The sequence below is a fragment of the Fonsecaea nubica genome (assembly GCF_001646965.1).
Source record: "Fonsecaea nubica strain CBS 269.64 chromosome Unknown Scaff22, whole genome shotgun sequence".
NCBI lineage: Eukaryota > Fungi > Ascomycota > Eurotiomycetes > Chaetothyriales > Herpotrichiellaceae > Fonsecaea > Fonsecaea nubica.
This window is the reverse complement of record NW_019173695.1, coordinates 198,316-220,162: the sequence shown is the minus strand read 5'-3', so window position 1 is coordinate 220,162 and position 21,847 is coordinate 198,316. Positions and strand designations below refer to the sequence as shown.

General features: G+C 51.6%; 12 protein-coding genes across 12 annotated transcripts; 3 read left to right on the top strand and 9 right to left on the bottom strand.

The window, feature by feature from the left end:
- Window positions 1-219: 219 nt before the first annotated feature.
- On the bottom strand, window positions 220-687 carry AYO20_04320 (hypothetical protein; the record flags this gene model as incomplete). The annotated part of the gene is made up of 2 exons (XM_022642618.1): window positions 220-282; window positions 337-687. The coding sequence occupies 2 exons, from the start codon at window positions 685-687 to the stop codon at window positions 220-222; spliced, it is 414 nt and encodes a 137-aa protein (XP_022501436.1).
- A 578-nt stretch (window positions 688-1,265) lies between these two features.
- On the top strand, window positions 1,266-2,109 carry AYO20_04319 (hypothetical protein; the record flags this gene model as incomplete). The annotated part of the gene is made up of 2 exons (XM_022642617.1): window positions 1,266-1,607; window positions 1,861-2,109. The coding sequence occupies 2 exons, from the start codon at window positions 1,266-1,268 to the stop codon at window positions 2,107-2,109; spliced, it is 591 nt and encodes a 196-aa protein (XP_022501435.1).
- Window positions 2,110-2,381: 272 nt separating this feature from the next.
- Window positions 2,382-3,962, bottom strand: AYO20_04318 (hypothetical protein; the record flags this gene model as incomplete). The annotated part of the gene is made up of 1 exon (XM_022642616.1): window positions 2,382-3,962. The coding sequence occupies one exon, from the start codon at window positions 3,960-3,962 to the stop codon at window positions 2,382-2,384; it is 1,581 nt and encodes a 526-aa protein (XP_022501434.1).
- Window positions 3,963-4,045: 83 nt separating this feature from the next.
- On the top strand, window positions 4,046-5,938 carry AYO20_04317 (hypothetical protein; the record flags this gene model as incomplete). The annotated part of the gene is made up of 2 exons (XM_022642615.1): window positions 4,046-4,068; window positions 4,120-5,938. The coding sequence occupies 2 exons, from the start codon at window positions 4,046-4,048 to the stop codon at window positions 5,936-5,938; spliced, it is 1,842 nt and encodes a 613-aa protein (XP_022501433.1).
- A 763-nt stretch (window positions 5,939-6,701) lies between these two features.
- AYO20_04316 (hypothetical protein) lies at window positions 6,702-7,324 on the bottom strand (the record flags this gene model as incomplete). The annotated part of the gene is made up of 2 exons (XM_022642614.1): window positions 6,702-6,823; window positions 6,886-7,324. The coding sequence occupies 2 exons, from the start codon at window positions 7,322-7,324 to the stop codon at window positions 6,702-6,704; spliced, it is 561 nt and encodes a 186-aa protein (XP_022501432.1).
- Window positions 7,325-8,677: 1,353 nt separating this feature from the next.
- AYO20_04315 (hypothetical protein) lies at window positions 8,678-10,001 on the bottom strand (the record flags this gene model as incomplete). The annotated part of the gene is made up of 3 exons (XM_022642613.1): window positions 8,678-9,175; window positions 9,226-9,658; window positions 9,742-10,001. The coding sequence occupies 3 exons, from the start codon at window positions 9,999-10,001 to the stop codon at window positions 8,678-8,680; spliced, it is 1,191 nt and encodes a 396-aa protein (XP_022501431.1).
- A 1,056-nt stretch (window positions 10,002-11,057) lies between these two features.
- Window positions 11,058-11,966, bottom strand: AYO20_04314 (hypothetical protein; the record flags this gene model as incomplete). Its single annotated transcript, XM_022642612.1, has 1 exon — window positions 11,058-11,966. The coding sequence occupies one exon, from the start codon at window positions 11,964-11,966 to the stop codon at window positions 11,058-11,060; it is 909 nt and encodes a 302-aa protein (XP_022501430.1).
- A 1,758-nt stretch (window positions 11,967-13,724) lies between these two features.
- AYO20_04313 (hypothetical protein) lies at window positions 13,725-15,716 on the top strand (the record flags this gene model as incomplete). Its single annotated transcript, XM_022642611.1, has 1 exon — window positions 13,725-15,716. The coding sequence occupies one exon, from the start codon at window positions 13,725-13,727 to the stop codon at window positions 15,714-15,716; it is 1,992 nt and encodes a 663-aa protein (XP_022501429.1).
- A 1,301-nt stretch (window positions 15,717-17,017) lies between these two features.
- Window positions 17,018-17,906, bottom strand: AYO20_04312 (hypothetical protein; the record flags this gene model as incomplete). Its single annotated transcript, XM_022642610.1, has 2 exons — window positions 17,018-17,726; window positions 17,893-17,906. 2 exons carry the CDS (start codon window positions 17,904-17,906, stop codon window positions 17,018-17,020), a joined length of 723 nt encoding a protein of 240 aa, XP_022501428.1.
- A 486-nt stretch (window positions 17,907-18,392) lies between these two features.
- AYO20_04311 (hypothetical protein) lies at window positions 18,393-19,033 on the bottom strand (the record flags this gene model as incomplete). The annotated part of the gene is made up of 2 exons (XM_022642609.1): window positions 18,393-18,794; window positions 18,860-19,033. 2 exons carry the CDS (start codon window positions 19,031-19,033, stop codon window positions 18,393-18,395), a joined length of 576 nt encoding a protein of 191 aa, XP_022501427.1.
- A 68-nt stretch (window positions 19,034-19,101) lies between these two features.
- On the bottom strand, window positions 19,102-19,758 carry AYO20_04310 (hypothetical protein; the record flags this gene model as incomplete). Its single annotated transcript, XM_022642608.1, has 1 exon — window positions 19,102-19,758. One exon carries the CDS (start codon window positions 19,756-19,758, stop codon window positions 19,102-19,104), a length of 657 nt encoding a protein of 218 aa, XP_022501426.1.
- Window positions 19,759-20,308: 550 nt separating this feature from the next.
- Window positions 20,309-20,890, bottom strand: AYO20_04309 (hypothetical protein; the record flags this gene model as incomplete). Its single annotated transcript, XM_022642607.1, has 1 exon — window positions 20,309-20,890. One exon carries the CDS (start codon window positions 20,888-20,890, stop codon window positions 20,309-20,311), a length of 582 nt encoding a protein of 193 aa, XP_022501425.1.
- Between the last annotated feature and the right edge of the window lie 957 nt (window positions 20,891-21,847).

The window sequence follows — 21,847 nt, the reverse complement described above, 5'->3', positions numbered from 1 at the left end:
AAACAGTTTTCATCCATGTCCATGTCCATGCCCATGCCCATGCCCATACCCCTGAGCCTTTGAACTTCTGTTTATGACCTCCGATGCTGTTGTCTCAAACGCCTCCCTTTCATTACCGGACTTTCGGGTTATTATCCTGAGCATCTCCCCTTTCCCTACTGGACATGTTATCTCAAGCGCCTCCCACCCTCCCTTGAATTCACTAGACCTGCGTCATTGTCAGGGAGGCGGTTGGCCGGCGACCTTTGTCAACCCAATATGCACTCTCAGCATCTGCTTTTCCTATAGAAACTAGTACAGTCAATATCCACGGAATGGAGAGGGATATATATATACATACGATGCGCGTATCGCCAAGTTGATGCCTCCGACATCTTTACGAAGACCTGTGATGTCTTCACGAATACCTCTGATGTCTTCGCGAATACCTGTGATGTCTTCACGAATACCTGTGATGTCTCGACGAACGGCTTCGAATTCTTGACGAGTTTCTTGACGAAATTCTGCAGCCTCTTGACGAAATGCTGCAGTCTCTTGACGAAATGCTGCGAATTCTCGATGAATGGCTTGAAGCTGAGCTAGAATCAGGTCGCCATTGGTCACCGCAGGGAGATTTTGTGCCTTCCTAAGCTCATCGGCAATGAGGTCGAAATCTGGTTGAGGGCCGAGAGGGTTTTGGTTCGCCATCTTGTGATGCTGATTATGAATGATAGAGAAATGCTTCAAGAGAGCGATGAACGATGGGGTGATAGATGGTAGAAATACCCTTCTTGTTTGCTGTCTGTTGGATGTTTATATAGACGCGTACGGACTAGCCGCGACATGGTTGTGGATCCAGGCGACATCTAGGCGACCTCTTTAAAAAGCGGCGGCACTGACCGCTAAAAGTGGCAGCAATCTGCCGAGCTACGTCTGCAGTGCAAGATATTCACATATCAATGATAACTGCATGTAACGAACTGAACCAGCTAACTTGGTGATATAGATCTTCGCGCGTCTCGTCACAGAGCCCACTCTAATAGGCGGCGTGTCCAATCACTAACGAAGAGATGCGTGATGTACGTTATGCTGTCGCCGGTAGCATAACGCAACCATGTCTTGGGTGTCTATCGGTGCATAATGAACCCATGGGGTATATATGTGTTTGCGTGTCTGTGTGTACGTGTGAGGACAACCGTCGTTCGTTGCACAAAACAACCTGTCTCGTTTCAAATCCCGCCCCGTGGCCATCCTTCGCCGTCAACTATCAAACACACGCCCATATCATGTCTTCTTCCATGATGCATACCGACCCTGCCGTCTCCGATGACACCATCCGGACCAAGGCAGGGACCCTGCCCGTCAGCAGGACATCAACCTACTTCTCCTCCTACGCCTTTGCGCTCCACTCGGTGCCCATGGCGTACATGCTCTCAGTGCCGCCGCACTTGTACCTCTTCTCCAAGCTGATGAAGGCGTCAGGCTATGCCTACTCTAACCTGGTGCCACGGGCCCAGCTCGCGACGCTGGCGCCGACGCTGCCCAAGGCCACGGCCGACATGCTCTGGCGTGCCCAGGGATGCCATCTGAATGCGTTGGAGGGGTTTCCTCTGTTTGCGGCTGCGATGGTATGAACCAGCTCCTTTACTCTGGCCCTTGGCTTCTTTTACATCTCTCACCTCCCCTCATGCACGTACCCACGCCACTCTTTTCGATCTTCCTGTTCCTTTCTTTGTTTGTCGTGCTCCACCTGCTTCATTCCCGTCCGAATTATGTCCATCCATGCAAAACAACCACCAACCCCCCCCCCCCCCTCCCAACACATGTTGCATATCAAAAACTAACTTGATGGGTGTGTCTTTGTCCTTCGTCACGATATAGATCGCAGGCACGCACGCCAAACTTGACGCCCGCGAGCTCAACACCTGCGCGGCAGAGTACCTCGTCGCCCGGACCCTCTACAGCATCCTGTACATGACCGTGCGCAGCGAGCGGGCCAGCTACCTGCGCTCCGCCGTCTGGACCTGGAGCGTCGGTATCCCGGTCTACGTGCTCTGGAAGGCTGGGAAGAAGTTTGTCGACGGATACGACGGGGCCGATGGGAAGGTGGACGAGAAGGAGAGTTTGTAGAGGGGTGGTTGAACTAATAAACTCGCTGTCGGGGACAGGGTGGGCATGGGCAATAGAGGTCTGCAAGGGGGAAATACCGATGTCTCACTGAACAAGGCGGTAAGGGAAGAAAAAACCTCTCGTTGGTCTCGGGCATTGCTAAATGCTCTTGTACTTTATAGTAATTCTAGACGGCGCAGGAAAGTAGCTGCTCTCTCGTCTGATGATTTTCATCATTTATAAACACACACAAGAAAATGCTCCCGGCTTCATGTTGGTTTTCACGGTTCAGTTTATTTTTTCGCGGCATCCTCCCCCAGTGCCTGTGCACCCTTCTTGCCTTTCTCCCTTTTTTCCCTTGCGTATCGGACACTCCTCGACCACCCAGCCGTCACTGCGCTTTTCACGCTTTGCACAAAACTCGGCCACCGAATTGTGTGCTCAATAACCTGTTTGACTTCCTCTCTCAATCCACCGCCCTCGGTGTCTTGGGCGATTCGTTGCTCAAAAGGCCCGCCCTCTCGCCTACGAATGCGATCTGGGTCTTCATCTTTGGTCTTCTCAAGCATCTTGTTGAACTCGCCTCTTGGGATTCTGAATTTGGATTGATATTCAAAGTACAGTTTCTTTCGGAAGGCGTTGGGAAGACGACGGACCATGTGCCCTCGTGTTACGGGATCCATGTTTTGAGCCAGGTTGGCATTGACGGTTGGATCATCAAGCCAGTCTCTGTTTGAGCAGGCCGGATCATTAAACGAGATGTTGGGAAGGTTGTCAATCAATGGCGCGTACAGGCGGCGGAAATTGGGTAACTGGTGCTTCACAATATTCTCGACCTTTCGAGGGTCATCGCCACCGATGCTCATTCGTGGATCACCCATGTATGAGATTCCCGCAATGGTCGAATATAGTTCTTTTTCGGTGAACTCGGGGGGGAGGAGGAGCAATGCGGTGCGAACTGCGGCAATTAGGTTGACCTGATTTGCGAGGCGGACGGCTGGATTGTCCCGTAAAATTTTCACAGGCTTCTGTAGGCGGCCTGCGAGATATAGCGTGTCCCACTCCGACAAATCTCTGCATAGCGTGTCCAAGTTTACCACTCCATATTTGATGAGAGTTCCATTGACAGTGACATAAGGGTTGAAATACACTCCTGCCCCGAAGGAATCTTGAACCTTGGACACAGCGTAGGATCCCATAGACCCTAGCCAGCTGTAGTGATCTCGGTGCTCATGTAGATTCAAAGAGTGCCAGTGCTGGGAATAGGAGACCCCAAAGATAAAATCAATCATCTTCTGGTTTCCATCCTGGACTTTAGCCACAGCTTCTGGAGGGTTTGGGTGTAGGTTTTGGGAGCCTCCGCTCTTTCCCGCACTTTGGGGAAAGACGCCCGATCCATAGGCAAACGCGTAGCGAATGGGAGCTCGAAACTTCCATAGAATTTGCCGCAATGCCTCTTTGAACTCTTCATTGATGATGATATGCTGATTGACACCAAAATCCTTGCCTGGAAGCTCAGAGAATTTTGAAATGCTGAGGTCAGGATTTTCTTCCCAGTCAGTCGGGGCTGAAGTCGTAGAAGGAGGCTTGGAGGAGCTCCGGGATGAAGGAGCTTGCTCGAAGGAGTCGGGTTTGCCGGTAGTCGACTGTTGGCTTGGAGTCGCATTGGGGTTCTGCTTCGCTTTGGAGGCATCGAATCCAGGAGGCGGAGCGCTATCGTGACTGTGTTCTCCCTCGACAGTAGCATATCGCCTGATGCCCAAGTTGAAAGGGAGTCGCTGAGCGGCGCCGAGGATTGGTAGTCGTCGAGGGGGTCCGTAAATTTCCTGGAACCCCCTCTTGCCCAAGATGCTGGGCACGACCCGTAAGGTCATTCTTGCGGAGATAGGGTCTTGGCTTCAGGTATATTACCATTGCTTGGGTCTCGTGAGTTCCCTACGACATTGTTTAAGAAGTCATGGCGATCTCCTACGGACCAAGGTAGGTATGCGCAGGATAGCAGAGATGGGCTGAAATCTGACGCGACACAAGGGGAAAGTCACCCGAAGACTACACGTCATCTCCGCCAAGCTGCACGTGGCCAAATTCGGCAGAATCAACAAACAGTGGCAGCATTCAACTTCAATCGACGGCACCTTACCTTTCCTACAATAGATTTCACAACTTCACCGATATTCCAATGGAATACGCTACGTACGAGTCGCGACTTGCGACCTTCGAGCCACCTTCAAAGCGATCAAAGCTAGGATGGCCACACAAGACCCCAACGCCAGAAGAACTCGCTCGAGCTGGCTTCTACTACAAACCCTCCAGCGCCAGCAATGATAACACCATCTGCTACCTTTGCGAAAGACAACTTGATGGCTGGGAGCCGGATGACGATCCGATAGGAGAACATTTAAAACATTCAAGCGACTGCGGCTGGGCGATTTTGATGAGCACCGCACAAGATGCGAAACAAAACATCAGCACGTTGGAAGACCCTACGGAGCAGCTGTATGCAGACGCACGTCGAGCTACCTTCGCCGTCGGATGGCCACACGAGCCCAAAAGAGGTTGGAAGTGTAAGGTAGAAAAGATGGTGGAAGCAGGGTGGCATTTTGCACCGCTACCAGAAAGCGAGGATTATGTGTCCTGCGTATACTGCAAATTGTCCCTTGATGGCTGGGAACCAAAGGATGACCCTTTTGACGAACACTATCGGCGGTCGCCAAGTTGTCCTTTTTTCCATTTTGCAGGAACCACCGCACCAGCAAAGCGGCCAAAAGCAAAGAAAGGCCGCACATCAAGAGCGTCACGTTCATCAAAGGCCTCAGCGCGGCTATCAACACAGTCAAATACGCAAGACTTGACCTCTCTGTCAGAAGCCCCGAGCACTGCCAATGATTTAATACCAGACCTCGATGACTCGATAGATACAAGCAACATGTCGGTCATGTCGGTCATGTCAACGGCATCAACTGCTACCACTAAAGCTAAGCGGAAAGCTGCCGGTGGCCGATCGAAAGCAACGAAATCAAAGAGAACAAAAACCACCAGATCAACACGGACGAAGAAGGAAGAATCTCAATCTGGACCAGAGGCAATGAATGAAATAGAGATTCTTGCGGAAAGCGTGCATGAGCCAGTTGCAACGCATGCTCACGAGGTGGCTCTCGATCCAGAAGCTCAATCTCAAGAGCAACAAACTCTACCCAGCCCAACACCTACCCCTCCCGCAGAGGTTTCATATCCAATGTTGAACGAAAACAACACTCCTCCACGGATTTCCAATGAGCCTCGTCATCTAAGTCCTGTTGGTCCACCACCTCAAGCATCACCAACGCCTGTGAAGACACGCCTCTCCACATCTGCCGCTAGAACAGCAACACCAAAACCTACATCTAGCAAGATCGATTCTACTCGTCTCATATCGCCGATGCCAAAAGCTCACAATAACTCTTCCCCTGCTCCCTCTCCCTCAATTTCAGACATTGAAAACGCGCCGCCCTCTACGCGGCCTGCGTCCGACCGTCCTCCTATCCCTCCCAGCTCATCCACTCCCAGCCGCCGCCATCCAATCTCCAGCTCTCCCGGTGAAAGCCCAGGGATAACAAAATGGACGCCTGCAGATGTTGAGTTGATTTTTATTCCCACATCGCCGCAGAAGGCCGATGCAGATATATTGCTGGGCTTGACGGGCGCTCAACTCTCCACAGACGAAAAGGATATGACAGTACAGGAATGGATCGAATACATTGCTAAGCAGACCGAAGAGGGCCTAAGAGCGGAGGCGGAGCGGGTGGTCGGGATTTTTGAACACGAGGGGGAGAGAGCCATGAGCGTTCTCGAAGGAATCGTCTGTGCCTGAAAAACTAAAGGAACAGGAATGAAGTCATGCAGTGGAATGGTGCGCGAGATGCTTCTTATTGACGATTGGAACGGCGCACTGAAAGCGAAGTTGTTTGGTTTTTATGTATTGCTCTATTGGCCTTGGGCGCATGAATACAGCCTTGAGAGGCACACACATGGCGTTTCTACTTCGGTGGTGTCGATTCCAAATACAGGCTCCGAAGCACATTTTTGCATTGTCTGTCTGTTACCGCGATGGTAGGCTACGGGCCGGATATGGTGTATTCTGGAATTCTTTCCATCTGCAATCCGTCGTAGAACGAAATAGGTTCAACAGGGCTTCGGGATTGCCGGGCCCAGGGCTCAGGGCTCACATGCACGAGCTGGACTGGACAGTATTTCAGGGATTGAGGTCGCCGCACAAAGCCAACTCGAACATACGGGTTACGGGACTGAAGCCGCAAAGCGTATGGAATGGACTCGACTTGTACAAGTAGAGGAACCCAAATTCTTCAAGACGTTTGACATGGACTTTCTTTCTCATATCTTCTCAAATAAATGGTCAGGCTTGTAACTCGTGCTTGCTCCATCAATGTCGCGCAAAGGCAAAGTCAGACATCGTAACGAGAGAGAGGGCGAGAACAAAAGGGACGTCATAGGGCCTTGCGATAATCCGTCCCCGCTGGGATATACCGTGTTGCATTTGGTCATTCATCGCCTTTCTAGTGCGATGCTTAAGTACCGTACATGATGGGATGTATCCTCTCCTCAGCACCGCCCCTCTAAACAGCAATATCTGCCCCGACAAAGTCCTTCTCTTCAATTAACTGGCTTTTGGGCTGTGTGCTCGTTCCCGACAGGGCGGCATCGAGAGAGCGGAAGCTGGCGAGTTCTTGCATTTTGGCTACACCGCAGACATTAGCACGATTGTTCAACTTTGATGGGGTTTGTTCTGTTTCGACTCACTCTCACTGACGGGGCTCGTTGTGAAAATAGCCTTCTCCCGCTCGCCCAAACTTGGATAAATACCCTCATTGATCAACACCTCCGCAAGAGATCGCCTGTTCGCCTCGGATGTTTTCCCCTGAGCGATCAACTCTTGCCTTGCCTTCTCCAAACATTCGCGGTAGTACTCGGCATGATTGATGTTGCAGACCTGGTCCCAGCTAACAGACTTGTGGATGGGGCAGAAATGGCGCGAGCAGAGCAGGCAAGTCTCGAGGAATTTGGTGGTTGGAGAGAAGTCGCCAGGGTTCTGCTCGTCGCAGAGGTAGCACTGCTTGACAAGGGCGGGCTTCTGAGGTCGCACCTTTGCGGGCTCGGTTCTGGGAGCAGAGACGGTCGATGTTGGTGCGCCAGGGGTATTGATCACAATGGTTGGAGGTGATGGCGCCGAGGCTGACATCTTGAATAGAGGATATTGTGCGAACGGGGACTGTGTGGCTCAAGTGAATAGATCTCAAACCGCCTTCGTGGGACGAGGATTGCACGGCACAGGGAGAGGGTGAGAAGAGTTCACGGTCGAGATCGGTCGGTGGTTTGAATAGTTGCAGGACAGTGGGGAAATGTGAGGATATAGAAGGCCTGATGAGCAGATTCCGAACTCTACACAGTGATCAGGTCGATGTCTTACTCTTTTTGCCTCAGTAGAAGGTTGACAGAGCACTGACAGTCTTACAAAATATACAGAGTCAGCTCTAGGCCCTATTTATTCGGTTCTCGGACATCGTGCATGAAGCATGTCGGCTCCTTGCTGCTGGTGTTCAGCTTGACGAATGTGCCTTGAGAGGCCCGCATGCAGGGGACGAACAAGCCCCGCAAGATTCGGGGGCCCAGGGCTCTAGGTTACGAATGTGGCTTGCCAAGGAGGTCTGACTTTGGATGGTGAGGCAGAGGAGGCGGCCTTTCCCCCGCCGTAGAGGCTGAAGGGCAACAAGAGCATGATGCGGCTGATGCGGTTGGTGTTTCGGTGCCCGAGAGATGAAGACCAAGGACAGACGATGACAACGACGTGAAGGGTTAGGCGTCAGGATCAGAGAGACAAATGGTAGAATGCCGTTGGACTGATGGACAAAAGGCCAAGGAGCCAAAGAGGGGGCCAACGACATGAGAACATACGGTCGATGGATGGACTCTTGGATGAGATGGTGGGAGGAGGAGAAGTTGCGTAGGGGGACCGCAGGCTGCAGATCGCAAGTCACATGGATTTTCATTGGAGGTCGGAGGTCGGCAGTCGGTGACGCCGACTCGCCGTCTTCGCCTTCTTCCTCGTCGTCATCATCCAATATTATTCCTCGAACGAGGCACCAGAGGTACCGAGTACATGATGTAGATACCTACCGAGTACACATTAAATTCCCATACACACCATGGGCCAAGTACCAAGTACTGTGGAAAGACCAACTGCCCAGCCTGCTGACGTCGTCTGCCGTGTACTTCGTATGCATACCGACCAAGATCAACAGGGGCGCTTGGCTGTTGTCGATCCTGTCCCTGGACCAGCGCACGTCACCATTCAAGCTCACTTGGTTCTAAATGCTTCGGATCCAGTGGGTATTTTCAATCCAGACTGGACCGGTACAGTCCTGTGTCATCAATCCAGACCAGATAGGATGGCCGACATGGCACCATTGGGTCTCAGGTACTTTTGAACATCCGCGGGCTCTCATCTCAGACCTTTCTGCAAACAGTGATGAATGGTGAAAACACACCTATAGGGAATTACTCAAAATCGACCCTCGATACTGTGGGAGACGCATCACTTACCGCTCAAGAACAATGTTCCGGTCTGGGCATCGTGGATCACAGTCGTCGTACCAGGCAACACCTCCCCCTCCACGTCCTCGATGATTTTTGTCAGCTCATACTCATACTTGTCCTGGATCTCTCTGTTCAACCTCCGAATTCGCCATGCAGTAGCCGGAGGGCTTTTGAGATTGAGTGGATCGTCGAACCCAGCCAACATTTTGAGCGATTTAGGCAGAGTCGCGGCAAAGATATCTCCAGTGGCATCCTCAGAGAGGTTGTCAATGGGATAATCAAGGTCGATCTTGTGCACCTTGACCACAGAACCGTCTGCATTTGGTTTAAAAACGGCGATGCCCCCAACAGCCGCGCTGGGCACATAGAGAAGGCCATCGCTCCCGAGATGAAGTCCATTGGGGAATTTGAACCCAGAGGCGACCTTCTTGCAAACACCGGCTGCGCTGCAGTATGAGACGTCCCCTGTGCCAATAAAGGAAGATAGATGATGTTGCTTTGCGCAGAGTTAGTGAGTGAAACCGTGCCTTTGAGGGGCTCTCTTACCAAACCAACCTTGTGAGGGCCGTGATCATTCGTGAAGAAGAAACCGCCATCTTTTGTCAAAGCGACATTGTTGGGAGTCGCAATCTGGGAGTTAGCATACGTCTTGACATGCTTCATGCTAGCATAACGCGGTGCGGTGGCGAAGACCTCGATGGTTGAGTTGCCCCCAACGACCGCATTGTCGAGCAGTTCTCCCGTTTCTGAATCAACAGAGGGACTCGCGTTGATCAACCACAACTGAACGATGGATCCATCTGCAGACGTGGTGCCGGTCATGCCGACGACATGAATACGACCGTCGCCGTGGACACCGGAGAAACCCTGCGTCTTGAGAACACGGTAGGTGTAGCCTCCTGAGCTGGTCGGGCTGTCGATGCCCATGGCGACGATATGGTCCTGCAACGCTCGGCCGGAGGCATTGAGACGATGAATACTGTCATCATTCTTAACAATTTTGCCCACCCCCCATATCAAGTCGAAAAGCACGTTTTTCAACGGGTCAGCTTGTCCACATACTTTGGCATCCACTCCTTTCTCGCCAGCGAATCCGAGCATGCCAGATATAGTGTTCTGGATCCCCGATCCAGCCACATATCCTCACAGGCCTGAAGATTTGGGTCGCCGCTTATTCGGTGGCATTGGTATGGGAAGTCTGTGACGGGTTGCACCGTGCGACCCAAACCCACGGCGTTGAAGAGGACCTCTCGAAGAAACAGCTGCCAAAAGACGGCGCAGAAGCCGAGCGAGATGGCGACAAGGGGGAGTTTGTTGGCCATTTTCTTTCCGTGGCTTTTTTTTTTCTTGCTGGTTGCTCGGATCTACAGTACAAGTGATTTTGTCCGTCCACACTCGACAAAAGTCCCTATTTACGTAGTAGTGGTAGTGGTAGCAGGTTTCCAGTGTTTCCAATGTTTTTTCTCCGGTGTACCTTTGGTAGAAATGGTCACCTGTCAAGAAATGTACTACTTAAGCCAAACTATCATGCAAGCTCTACTCGTGCGAGTGTATATCGTAATAGTTCGTTCCGGATAGAGTGCAAGCCGGCAATCCATTCCCCACAGCCGAACCCCCTCCTCTTGGTATTTCGGTGCTGGTTCTGCAGTCTTTGCCCTCTTCCTCGGCAGACTTCTAACCCTCACCAGAGGTAGCCAAGTAGCGCAGTAGCGCAGCAGCCCAGCAGGAGACAGCGGGTATATCACTCAGGCCCCGACGAGCCAGCTGAGCGAGCGAACGAGCGAGGGAGAGACGGGATTTTTGGTGGAGTGGGGCACGCGCACGATTTTCCCGCTCTTTTTCTTCCGCTCGAAACATCCATCCACCCCCGATCATCTCTACCCCACGCAAACTAAAACAGGTGCATATCGATAAGCCTCTGGTTTCGATGGCGAACTTCTTTCTTTCGGAGGATGCCGCTGAACCACGATTGATCTGATGGAAAAAGGCGAGGCTGACTTTACAATAAGCTGACAGGGCCTAGCCATCAGGATATTCCTGCGTCTGGGATGATGCGAGCGCAGGTACGGAAAGTTTCATCCCATCTTCGGACTGCTCCAGGTGGGGCAGACACATTGGCCATTGAGGTAAAGAATCTAAATAGGGACTGCACCATACTACTGAGTCCCAGGGTATGTGCCCCGATGTCAGGAGGTATCATGGTCAACAATATGCACTTGAAAGAAATACAGTGTATTTGATATCATTCATGGCTATGGATAGTGAAACTAATGTTTTCGTGGACCTAGTAAGGCTTGAGTGAGGTCATAGACCACCCTGGTCTCCGCGACTCTCGTTTTCTCTGCCTGCAGTCAAGCAAGAGGTTGTGTCTCCTGCCCTCACTGCAAATACTCATCCCCAGCCTCTTTAGCCATGACATCAAACAGAGGCTTCGCGCTGAACCAACCAGCTCGAGGCGTGCCGACGGACTTGTATGTGAACGCAGCATCCTCGTCATCGATCTGAATGGTTGTTCCACCACGACCAGCTGCAGCCGCATCAGCCATGAGTTGGGCATGGCAACACTTCTCCAGCGAGCAGAACCAGAATATGGTGGCCTCGATCGTCTGTCCGACTGTCAAAAGACCGTGGTTCTGCAACAAGCAAGCCTTCTTGTTTCCGATCGCGCGGGCAATGTTCTCGCCTTCTTCCTTGGCCAGGACCACACCCTTGAATGAATTGTACACGGCAAGGTCATTGTAGAACGCACAGCTGTCCTGTGTGATGATGTCGATCGGTCGACCGAGGGCACAGAAGGCGCGGCCATAGATACTGTGTGAGTGGGCGGCGCAGTTGACGTCTGGTCGGGCCTTGTGGACGGCTGCGTGAATCATGTATGCGGCTTGGTTGAGCAGTCTGTTCGGGCCTCCATCAATGACTTTCCCATCATGGTCGACGAGGATGAGGTCAGATTTCTTGATCTCTGAGAAGGCCAAACCGAATGGGTTCACCCAGAAGGTAGTGGGATCGACGGGGTCTCTCAAAGTAATGTGGCCTGCGACACCTTCATCGAACCCAAATTTTCCGAAAAGACGGAAAGCGAGTGCCAGACGACCCTTGAGATATTCTCTCTCCTCATATTTATCGGTGAAGCGTGGCGGAGAAGGGAATTTCTGCATCTGAACTTCGGCATTGCCTTGCTTCAACTTGGGCTCGTTGGGTGCAGTGCCCGCGGGCTGAGCATCCGCTGTGTCGAAGCCGGGGGCGGGGACATTGGTCTCGGTGTATGTTGCAGTAGGAGGGGCCATGGTGGATGAGATGTGTCGTGGTGCGCAAGTATGGGTACAGTGGTAGAGGATCGAATATGTGGTAGAGCCACGGGATGATTTAGTGATTTGGTGATGGAGCGATGGAGTGATAGAGTGAAAGAGTCATGAGAGGTCCACAGGAAGAGACTCGGGCTGATATACTGCGGATTCACTGTGAAAGTGAAGTAAGACTGGGAAAGTCAAACGTGGGGAAGTGCCGACGGGGTTCATGATCAGAGGCAAAATGTCCCAAACAGATACCAGAGGTCGACGAATCTGCGATTACGCCTCGGACTTGTGAGCTATCTCCACAACCAGGCTCAAGGGTTTAAACCACGTCTGACTTCCTCGAATCATTTGCGACGCCCTTCGTCCTCTTGCTGGACCTGGCTGCGGGGATCCATTGATCTCGCCATCCTCATCGATTCACCCTGCCTTCGATTGGCTCGCCGGACAACAGGCCGAGTCTAGCAAAAACAGGACTGAGCGAATAATAAATACAGCAAATATCAGCTCCACGACGGCCCTGCGAGACTAGATATCCTCTGCTTCGCTGGGTGACCCGATGAGCCGACGGAAAGTGCGGCTTTTCAAGGCTTGAATCGGCATCCTCGTGAATCCGTCAACTTGCACGAAAAACGCGAAAGGAGTTTTGCGATCATAAAGTGGTGAGTAATGTTGTAGTAGTTACGCCATCAACCGAGGCATGAACTATCTTCATGGTGGTTCAACCATCTCCAATCACTTTTGCCTTTGTTTAACCGAAGGTGTCAGTCCTTGGGATCCGTGAAATGCTCCTCCTTCCCTCAATGTCGAGACGAATCCCTCCCTGGACACGGCCGGCCAAACCACAGCACGCCTCGAATCACCACGCTTAGGCGCGCAATCTCGAGCATGCTCCGAAATCGGTCGACGATAAATCTGGGAATGCTCGAGTGGAAAGTAGGTACCGTGCTTGGTGCTTAGCCAAGATGGTAGAGGTATTACATTATATTCGGAGGCAGAGACACATTCGCGATACGGGCTTGCAATATGTCGTCTTGAAAGTCAGAAGCTGGCACACATCGGACAAACTTCAGTTTCACGGTGCAACCTCGATCAGCTCACAAGAACCATATTGACAGTGGGATGCAATCAGTGCGTTTCCTCGACAATACCTGCTCTTTCTTTCCAATGTATCGCGCTCTGCAGCACGCAATAATACCGTCAAAAGAATTAGAGGTTCGAAAGGGGAGACTTTTAGTATTATGCGTGCTTAGCGAATCAGGTTAGGGACAAATGCCGTTCAAGAGTGGGAATGCTTGGGTTCAGGGTACGCGACAATCATGACCGTGGCATATACCCGACTCAGATTGGGCATTACCCTTGTGATAATGCCGATGTCGTTCCTTTGGAAGGCGTTACGCTGTGGCAATATATGGGCAGTTAGAGAAGAAGGGATACAATAACTAATATTACATACCATGGAACGAGTTTCTGGCTGCGGATAAGTTTTGGTGAGTTGCAATCCCCCTATTGTACCAAAGAGGTTAGCAGATCCTCCACTGCAGGGTCCAATCGCCGTAGCTGTTTAGCGAGTCCCGTAGAAATTTTGTATCGCTGCATAGGAATCAGGTTCATTCATCGCCTTTCTTTACCTTCTTCATTACCTACAGTCTACTCGCATTCCTTCTTGCTCCCTCTCTTTCTCTTACTTCTTGTGGAGGATTGCCGTTGTCGTTTTCCCAGTTCCATTTTACCCTCACATTCTCTGCCATCATGTATGGCGCAGCGCGGCATGGGCGACATGTTCTGAGAGCAATTCGGACCCTACCATCCGTCTCGATATCCTCCGTGCGGACACAGTTTGTTCCTCCTATCTCGAGCGCTATATCCAGTAGATCTCTCGGTGTCAGACATTTCTCCTGGACATTCCCCCGCCGACAACAAGCCCTCGCTGAAGACCATGCCCGTGCGGAAGATTTTGGCGCAGAGGATATATCGGAGGTCAATCGAGAATTCACAAAATTTTCAGAGCTTGGAGATGCAGGTGTCATTGACAGGAGAATCATTGACACCCTGGTCAACAAGATGAACATCCACACAATGACGGAAGTCCAGAGAATGACCATCAACGAGTGTCTAGATGGCACAGATGTCATTGCCCAAGCTCGAACCGGCACCGGCAAGACCTTGGCGTTCCTGATGCCCATTGTGCAACGTATGCTTCGGGATCCTGAGTTTGGCCGTCGACAACCGTCAATCGGAGACACCAGGGCCCTGATTATCTCCCCCACCCGCGAGTTGGCCGAGCAGATTGGAGAGGAGGCAAAGAAGATCGTCCGAGGCACTGGCGTTCAGGTACAATTGGCCGTCGGTGGTACCCAGAAACAATATCATCTCAAGCTTATGCAGCGGTCGGGTTGCCATATTCTTGTTGGCACACCGGGAAGAGTCAAGGATCTCTTGTCCGACCCCTATAACGGACTCAACCTGGAAAACATTCAAACCTTTGTGTTAGATGAGGCCGATCGACTTCTCGATATTGGATTTGCCGAAGAAATCAGAGAGATTCAGAGTTTCATGCCTAAACACACACGCCAACATCGTCAGACGCTCATGTTTTCTGCCACCATGCCCCGATCCGTGGTTGGCTTGGTGAGAGAGACTATGAAGCCAGACTTCAAATTCGTCAGGACTGTTGACCCTGAGGACGCTGCCACACACGAGTCCGTACCACAGCACATTGTCTTTTTGCCAGGCCTGCAGAATCAGATACCAGCATTGACTGAGATCGCATGGAACGCTATGGAGGCTCATAGGAGAGACCCGGAAAACAACATGCCTTTCAAAGCAATTGCTTTCTTCAGGTCGTTGAATGAGGTCAAAATTGCATACGAAACCATGAAAAATCTGCGCGACCCATCAACCAAAGGAGGCATGTTTGCTCCTCACCCCCTCGCCCCCTGCAAGATCATCGAAATGTCGTCCCAATTAGATCAGCGGCAACGAAGTGCAAACTCGCAAGCATTCCGGAATGCCGACTGCGCACTGATGATCTCGTCCGATGTCACTGCCCGGGGGATGGACTTCCCCAACGTGTCGCATGTCATCCAAGTGGGCGCACCTCATAGACGAGAAGACTATGTCCACCGCCTGGGCCGAACTGGCCGTGCTGGCAAACCGGGCCAAGGATGGCTGCTCCTGCAAAATGATGAGAGGAACGATTATAGACAACTAGCCAACAGCATCCACGCCCACAATATCTACGAAGATACGAGTCTGGACACGGCAAAATTGGACATGACCCAACCCACACAACTTTCACCACAAACTGCCAAGATCATGCAGATGGTGGAGGCTGGCGTCAGGCAAGTTTCTAGGCTTGACAAGGCAAAGGCATACCAGAGCTTGTTGTCTGTGCTCAACCAGTCTGGCAACTCCTCGAGACAAGAGATTGTCAACCAAGTGAACGAGCTTGCGACGTACGGATGGGGCCTTGACTCGCCGCCTTCTGTGACCAGAAGCTGGGCTGACAAGATAGGATATGGTGGTGTCCAAGGCCTTACGTTCCGAGAGGAAAGTGGACATGGCGCTGGATTTAGTTCTGGTCCGAGATCGCGGCCTGGAGGTCGCCGCGACAGGTATGACGAACGCGATCCATTCGGACAAGGTGCCTCCGGCGCTGGCAGGGGCACGTTCGGTCAGGATAACTCATCATTCAACGACCGTGGTCGTGGCAGATTTGGCGGTGAACGAAGGTTCCGTTGAAGGATCTCTCGGCCGTAGACGACTGACTTATGTCCCTGGAGGCACTGTTGAAGCAGTGGGTGTCCTCTGACGCCTATCAACCCCGGTTTTGCCGGACGAAAGAAGCTCATCTAAGAACGGATCACCATGTCTAAGAGTTCGTGGCATGTCTGGCTGCGCAATGACCGATGATGGAACTGCGAAGTCCATTGTCGGAGCCAAGCGGCGACTTTCAAGCACCTGCCCAGCTCCAATTCTTACGAACCTCAGAACAGACCACCAGTTATTCATTTCACGTGTGTTAATTATCAACAATTGCATGGATATGGCGTTCTAGTGGCCTTGAAAAGAGTGGTGTTTGGGCCGTGGGATGAGAAGAGACAAACAACCTTGATCGGATTTCATGACTACGATCGCACATCTCGATTGCCTGCAACATGCTCGAAAGAACTCACCTCCCGAGAGCGAACTTGTTAAAGTGACCACTCATACGAATATCCATTCCGACCCAATCTCACGATCTTGCAAACATAAACTTCGCAAGCAGCACAGTGCTCTCGTTCACCTCCGGCTTTTTACACCTTTGTTTGAATATACAAGGCACGCACGGCTAAGATTTTCTGTACATGTACATAGACTGACGGATACCCCCCCATTTCCTCTTTTCTTCTTTGCAGTGTGTATCATTACGCGTGATTTTGACTTGTCGGTCATGTCGCTTTTCTCGTTCGTCGTGGTGGTGGTGGTGGTGCAATCCGGGACCGGCGAATGAGATGCATTGGGGGGAGAGACATTAAAGAAAGAGGGAGAGGGATTCTGCGATTAATGGGGAAAAAACTTACCTTCCAATCCCGAACAGATCGTGGAAAAGCGAGGGAGTAGGATGGGATTTGTGCAAATATCAGTCACGAAAAATGATAAGAGAAGTGGAAAGGAAGGGGACAGGGGATGCAAAAGGAAAGGAAAGGAAATCTCCTCTTCGCTACACTACATTGTAGAAAAGAAAATAAAATGGGAAAAAGCAACTGAAAATGTTTCGACTTGGCTTTTACTTGATTCTGTCCGTCTGTGGTGGCTAAGAGATGCTGGCCAGACCTGATCAGTCTCACCAAGACCATCCGTCTTTACTGTTACTTTTTTTTTTCCTGTACTTGTACAAATGTCCACTTCTGGGCTCTGGCCAGCTCAATGATCCAGCTCCGCCGTTCCTCCTTATGACTCTGGCCGTCTGAGGCAAACTAGAGAAGAAGAGGCTGGAGGTCGAACTAGATTGAGTAACGGTGCACGTGCTCATATGTGTGAAAGAGGTCCTAGTTCGCGTTCTAGTGTGAACTGCGCCACTGCTGCAACTCCTGCTCATTGATCTCGCGCAGCTCATTGACGTTGGCCACCTCGCCCGTGACGGCGCCTTTCACCATCTCGACGCCCCTACCGAGCATGGTCCCCTTGGGGAGCGCGTATGTCGCCGTGAGGGCCTTGACCTTGATGATGCCGATGCGGGGGTCGTTTTCGCTGCCGTCGTGCTGGCCGTCGCCCAGGTCGCCGACCCAGGTCTTCAGCGTCGGCGTGTAGTACTTCTTCACCGTGGCGCGGTCCGTGATGATGCTGGCCGTGCCGGAGATCGAGGCCCAGCTGCCGGATGAGTTCAGGAAGGACATGTTGACGTGCTCGTCCGACGAGAGGTCCGATGTCTTGCCGGACTCGGTGTTTGTGTGGAAGAGGAGATCGACGCCGCCGGATTCCTGTCCCATGGTCCCATGGTGGTTAGTAATATGTTTTTGCTTCTCTTCTGCGTCCATTCTTTTATCCGCTCGTGCTGGACTCATGGAGAGGATGTCCAGAGGAAGGCCGGTGGCGAGGATCTCGGATACGTGACATACCTGAGCTGCGAGGGCCATGCACCTCGAGACTAACAGACCAGAGTCCGCAATGCGCGTGGTCATCATGCCAAACTTGGAAGATCTGACAAAGTCGTTGAGGGCATTGATCTTCTCCTCGAGGCCTGGCTCGTCTTTGTTCTTGGCCGTGTACCTGTGTTTTGCCCGGGAGATGAGTCAGTTCTTTGCCTCGTCTCTTGAAAACGTCAAGTGGTCATGGTAGAGGGAATGAGGGAGGAGGAGGGAGGATCCTTTTTCCTCGCCCGCTGAGCTGAGCTGAGCTGAGCTGTGGAGCAGGAGAGGGATGGGCAAGGACATACGGATCGGCAGCCATGTTGTTTGGAAGGATGCGGTCGTTGATGTTGGTAAGTCAAAGTTGGGGGTTTGGGGGAATCTGAGAATGAATCGTGAGTAAACAGAAGATGAAGTAAACACAAAGGCAGAGAGGCACTGAAATACATACGAGAGAACGGGTACCTCCACCAACTCGCGCGAGGAGAAGTGACGTCGATGATGGTAAGGCAAGAGACGGTGGCACCACATTCACGTCTAACCATTGGAGATCTGGATATGTAGAGAGGGTTTGTCACTGATCACGATGTGGGGTTTCCACGAGACACGGGATGCTCGATGAGAAGAGAAAATGCGGGCGCATGATGATCGAGGGCAATGTATGCCGTCACTCGTGGATTGCGATGTCGGTGATGCTGCCAAGCAGTTTTGACAGTTTCTCTTGTTTTGGTCATTGGAAAAGCTGCAATTCTACATTGCGCAACCCGGTCAGATTGAGGGTTTGGCTATAGGTTGCTGGGCACGTCTCTCATAGAGCAGTAATTGGTATTTGCAGAGATGTTGTTGTATTGATCGACGAGGCTGTATCGACCCATGATGGATCCAACATCCAGCCAATGACGTCAGCATATTCAGGTTCGACGTTCTCACGAGCCGCAACGGGCGGCGCTGCTTGTTCGGCAAGGCTACAGTCCACAATCCTCGTGCCCGAGACATTGTCACACGAGACTTTAACAGCCAAGAGGACGGTACTTGCTGGAGACCTGACCGTAGTCAAATAGCCTAGTCCTTGGTTTCGGGCGATCCCCTGTCGCGTAGGAGACTTCCATACCTTGGATAGCGGTGTACCCGACGCAAACGAGTGATTCGTGTAGTCGAATTTTGTCGTGCTTCGTGCTGCGAGTTCGTATCCTCTTGTTCTTTTCAAGGACTTGATGAGGAAAAACACACTTCGGCCGTGCCATTGCGGACAAGCGGGCACCCGCTCGATCAAACAGGATTCCTTTCGACGGAGCCCAACTCAGATGCTGTAGCAAAGACGGCGCCGAATCGTTGCTGATAGCTTTGTCCGCTTGTATATGCTTGATTCGGAGCAGGACTGGTGACAGTGCGGTCGAGGTGGACGCACTCAGTACGGGTCGAGCGGCCGATGAGGAGACCGTTCCTCATTGTGACCATCATCCGGAATATGATTTGCCATGAAATAGCATCCGAGGCATGGCTTCATGCCTTTCAGATCAAGAGATGATTCCCAGCCGTCCCTCCCACTCATCCTCCTTTTTGACGCCCTTGTCTTCCTTGGCCGCCCTCCTCTTTTCATTCCTCTTTCTTCTCTTCTCCTCTCGCTCTGCCGCGTCAATTTCTTCGGCCTTTTTGATCCTCGCCTGAATGTCAAGCTCGCCCAACATTTTCGCCTCTTCTTCCTGCTGTCTCTTTCGTGCCTTGAGCATTTCCAACCTCTCCCTAACATCTTGGAGCGTCGCTCGTTTCACCTGTCCCGACTGCCCCGTGTTGATCAGGTGCTGCTTCGAATTCAGATGTTCAATGTACTGGACGTTGTCCTTGTATGTCAAATCACAGGCTTCGCAGTAAAATCCTGCACCTTTCCCCCGTCTCCCGACTCCCGCGCCTGCAGGTACAATCGTGCTCTTTCCGACCATGCTCGCCACGTCCAACCTCGAACCACGCGCGGTCGTAGAGTCCAGGGAGGAGAAATCCACGGGCTTGTGCCATTTTTTGCCCTCGAGTTTGGCCTCATAGCGCGCTTTGGCTTCTTCCCGACGTTCTTCTTGTTCCTTTTTCGCCTTCGCTTCGTATTCGGTGCGATCCCAGGTGCGGCGGAAGTCGGTGTCGGAGGCGGCAGCGGTGCCGTAAGCGGACTTTCGGTCTGCCATGATGAAGCACCTTCGGGTATGTCAAGGGAATGCTCTAGAGGAGTTTAGGTGTATCGAGGCTGCGCGAAGAGGGAGTGTCGGAGAGGCCAGGCAAAAGGATGCGGAGAAACACGATATGCGAAATTTACGGGCGCGGTTTAGCGGTCGGAACACATTTCCGTGCGGAGGGGCGTTGAAATCACCTAATCACAAGGAGCTTGCCTAGTGGGTGTCTAGCACCTTAGTTATTGTTGACGTCCATCTACGATGAGCTTGAACAAGAAGCGAACAATATTCATCGAAAGAGACATCGATCTTGATGCAAATGTATTTCGCTTCGCCAGCCGAGACGGCGCAATCAGAAAATCCACTGCAATGTCTAGTCAACGCCAGTTTCGAGCTCATGTCGCCAGCTATGTGCCCCCTTAGCAAAAGGACCTATTGACCCAGTGCTTCGAAGTTGTATGCATTTTCGCTTCCTTTGCCCATGGAAAGATTTCGAAGTTGTACTCAAACCTTTGCTTCTGTGTCTTCACTACCTTTGGTCGTGTCTATCTTTGCTGGTGGGACATCAACCGCAATAGATGTACTGCAAGTTGAGCTGCTTCAACGGGTCCGCATTGTTGGTGATGGTGTATCCAATCTTAATCGGCATGTTCATATCCGTCTCAGGACTGTCGTTGATGTTCAAGACCTGCAACTGAGCCAAGAATGTGTTCTGAGTGCTCGGGAAATCTGACCCTCCTTTGACGATGAACTTGATGTCGCGGTACCCATAACCCTCGGGGACGATCGGTGTGGGTGTGTCAGGACAGAGGTAAACAAAGTTGACATCCTTGCTGATGGTCTGAGGAACGGACGAGGACGGCAAGGTGACATAGTTGTACAAGGCGTTGCATGAGGTGCTGGTATCGCCGACGGAGCCACGAGACTTGACATTGATGTTGACTTCCCAGGTCATTCCGCACGGAGGACCGACGGCATTAGGACTGATGTTGAAGGTGAGAGGATCGGCGAGTGCAGCTGAGCCTGAGGTTTCGTTGCGTTTGGCCAGATCGACAATGGTCTCAACACCCAAGAGAGATGAGGGGATTGCCGTGGCATTGGCGAGAGCCAGCAGGAAAAGAAGGACTGGGAGCAAGATGATATCCATGTTGACGAAGATTCTGTTGATGAAGTTGCGATACAGCTGAGAGCGATTGTTGTGTTGAGGAGTGTTCGATACCAGCGAGAGGAATGTCTATTGTGTTTGTGTTAAAAGGTGAAACCTGGGCAAGAGTCTGTGTGGTTTATATACCCTGAGAACCTATCTCTATCAACTGAAAGTGAATTTATCTGCTCAGGTGTCAATGTGTCATTCACTGCAGACTAAGGTGACACTGAGGTACTTGACATGCTCATGATGAAATCTTCACAAATTGTCCTTTACCACGTTGGTCCAGGCCAGATGGCAACGCGCAGCCCAGTACATAAGTGTCCCCCATCTCTCTTCGCCTGGCACTATCATCATAACCAGTCCCGAATTGACAACGGGCTGTGATATGACCGTATAGATAATCTGCCATAATGATCACAATCCTTGACAGTCTACTGTACATGCTGCTGGATACCTAAGTAGTGAAATTGCCGTGGAGTACTACTGACTCTATGTTGGTTCAGCACTGGAATGTGATAATGTGAGCGTAGATTGAGGACTAGGATAGGATCCATCCATTAGATATGACTTGATCTTTCGACAAAGTGATAACTCACCATCCACTATAGTTAACCTAGGTAATGGCTAGACCATCTCGCCCTGGACGTGACAGGACCTTGGAGACGAGGCTGTCTGATGGATGCCTGGCGGCTGCCTGGCTGTCAAACTTGGTCACTTGCTTTGGTTGGTTAGAAAGGATCAAACACCAAACAACATGTCGCGATTGATGCGTGGGTCCGTCCATGTACAAGTGATTTCCTTGAACCAAGCACTAGAATGTGAAATGTGGCATGTGGATATGATGGCTTTGTTAAATGTCTCGGTCCCTGAAACAAACAGCTTTCCTGGTCATACCCTCAAAATCCCACCTTCTCCTCTCCTCTCCCTCTAATCTGACCCGCAAGCTTCTCACTT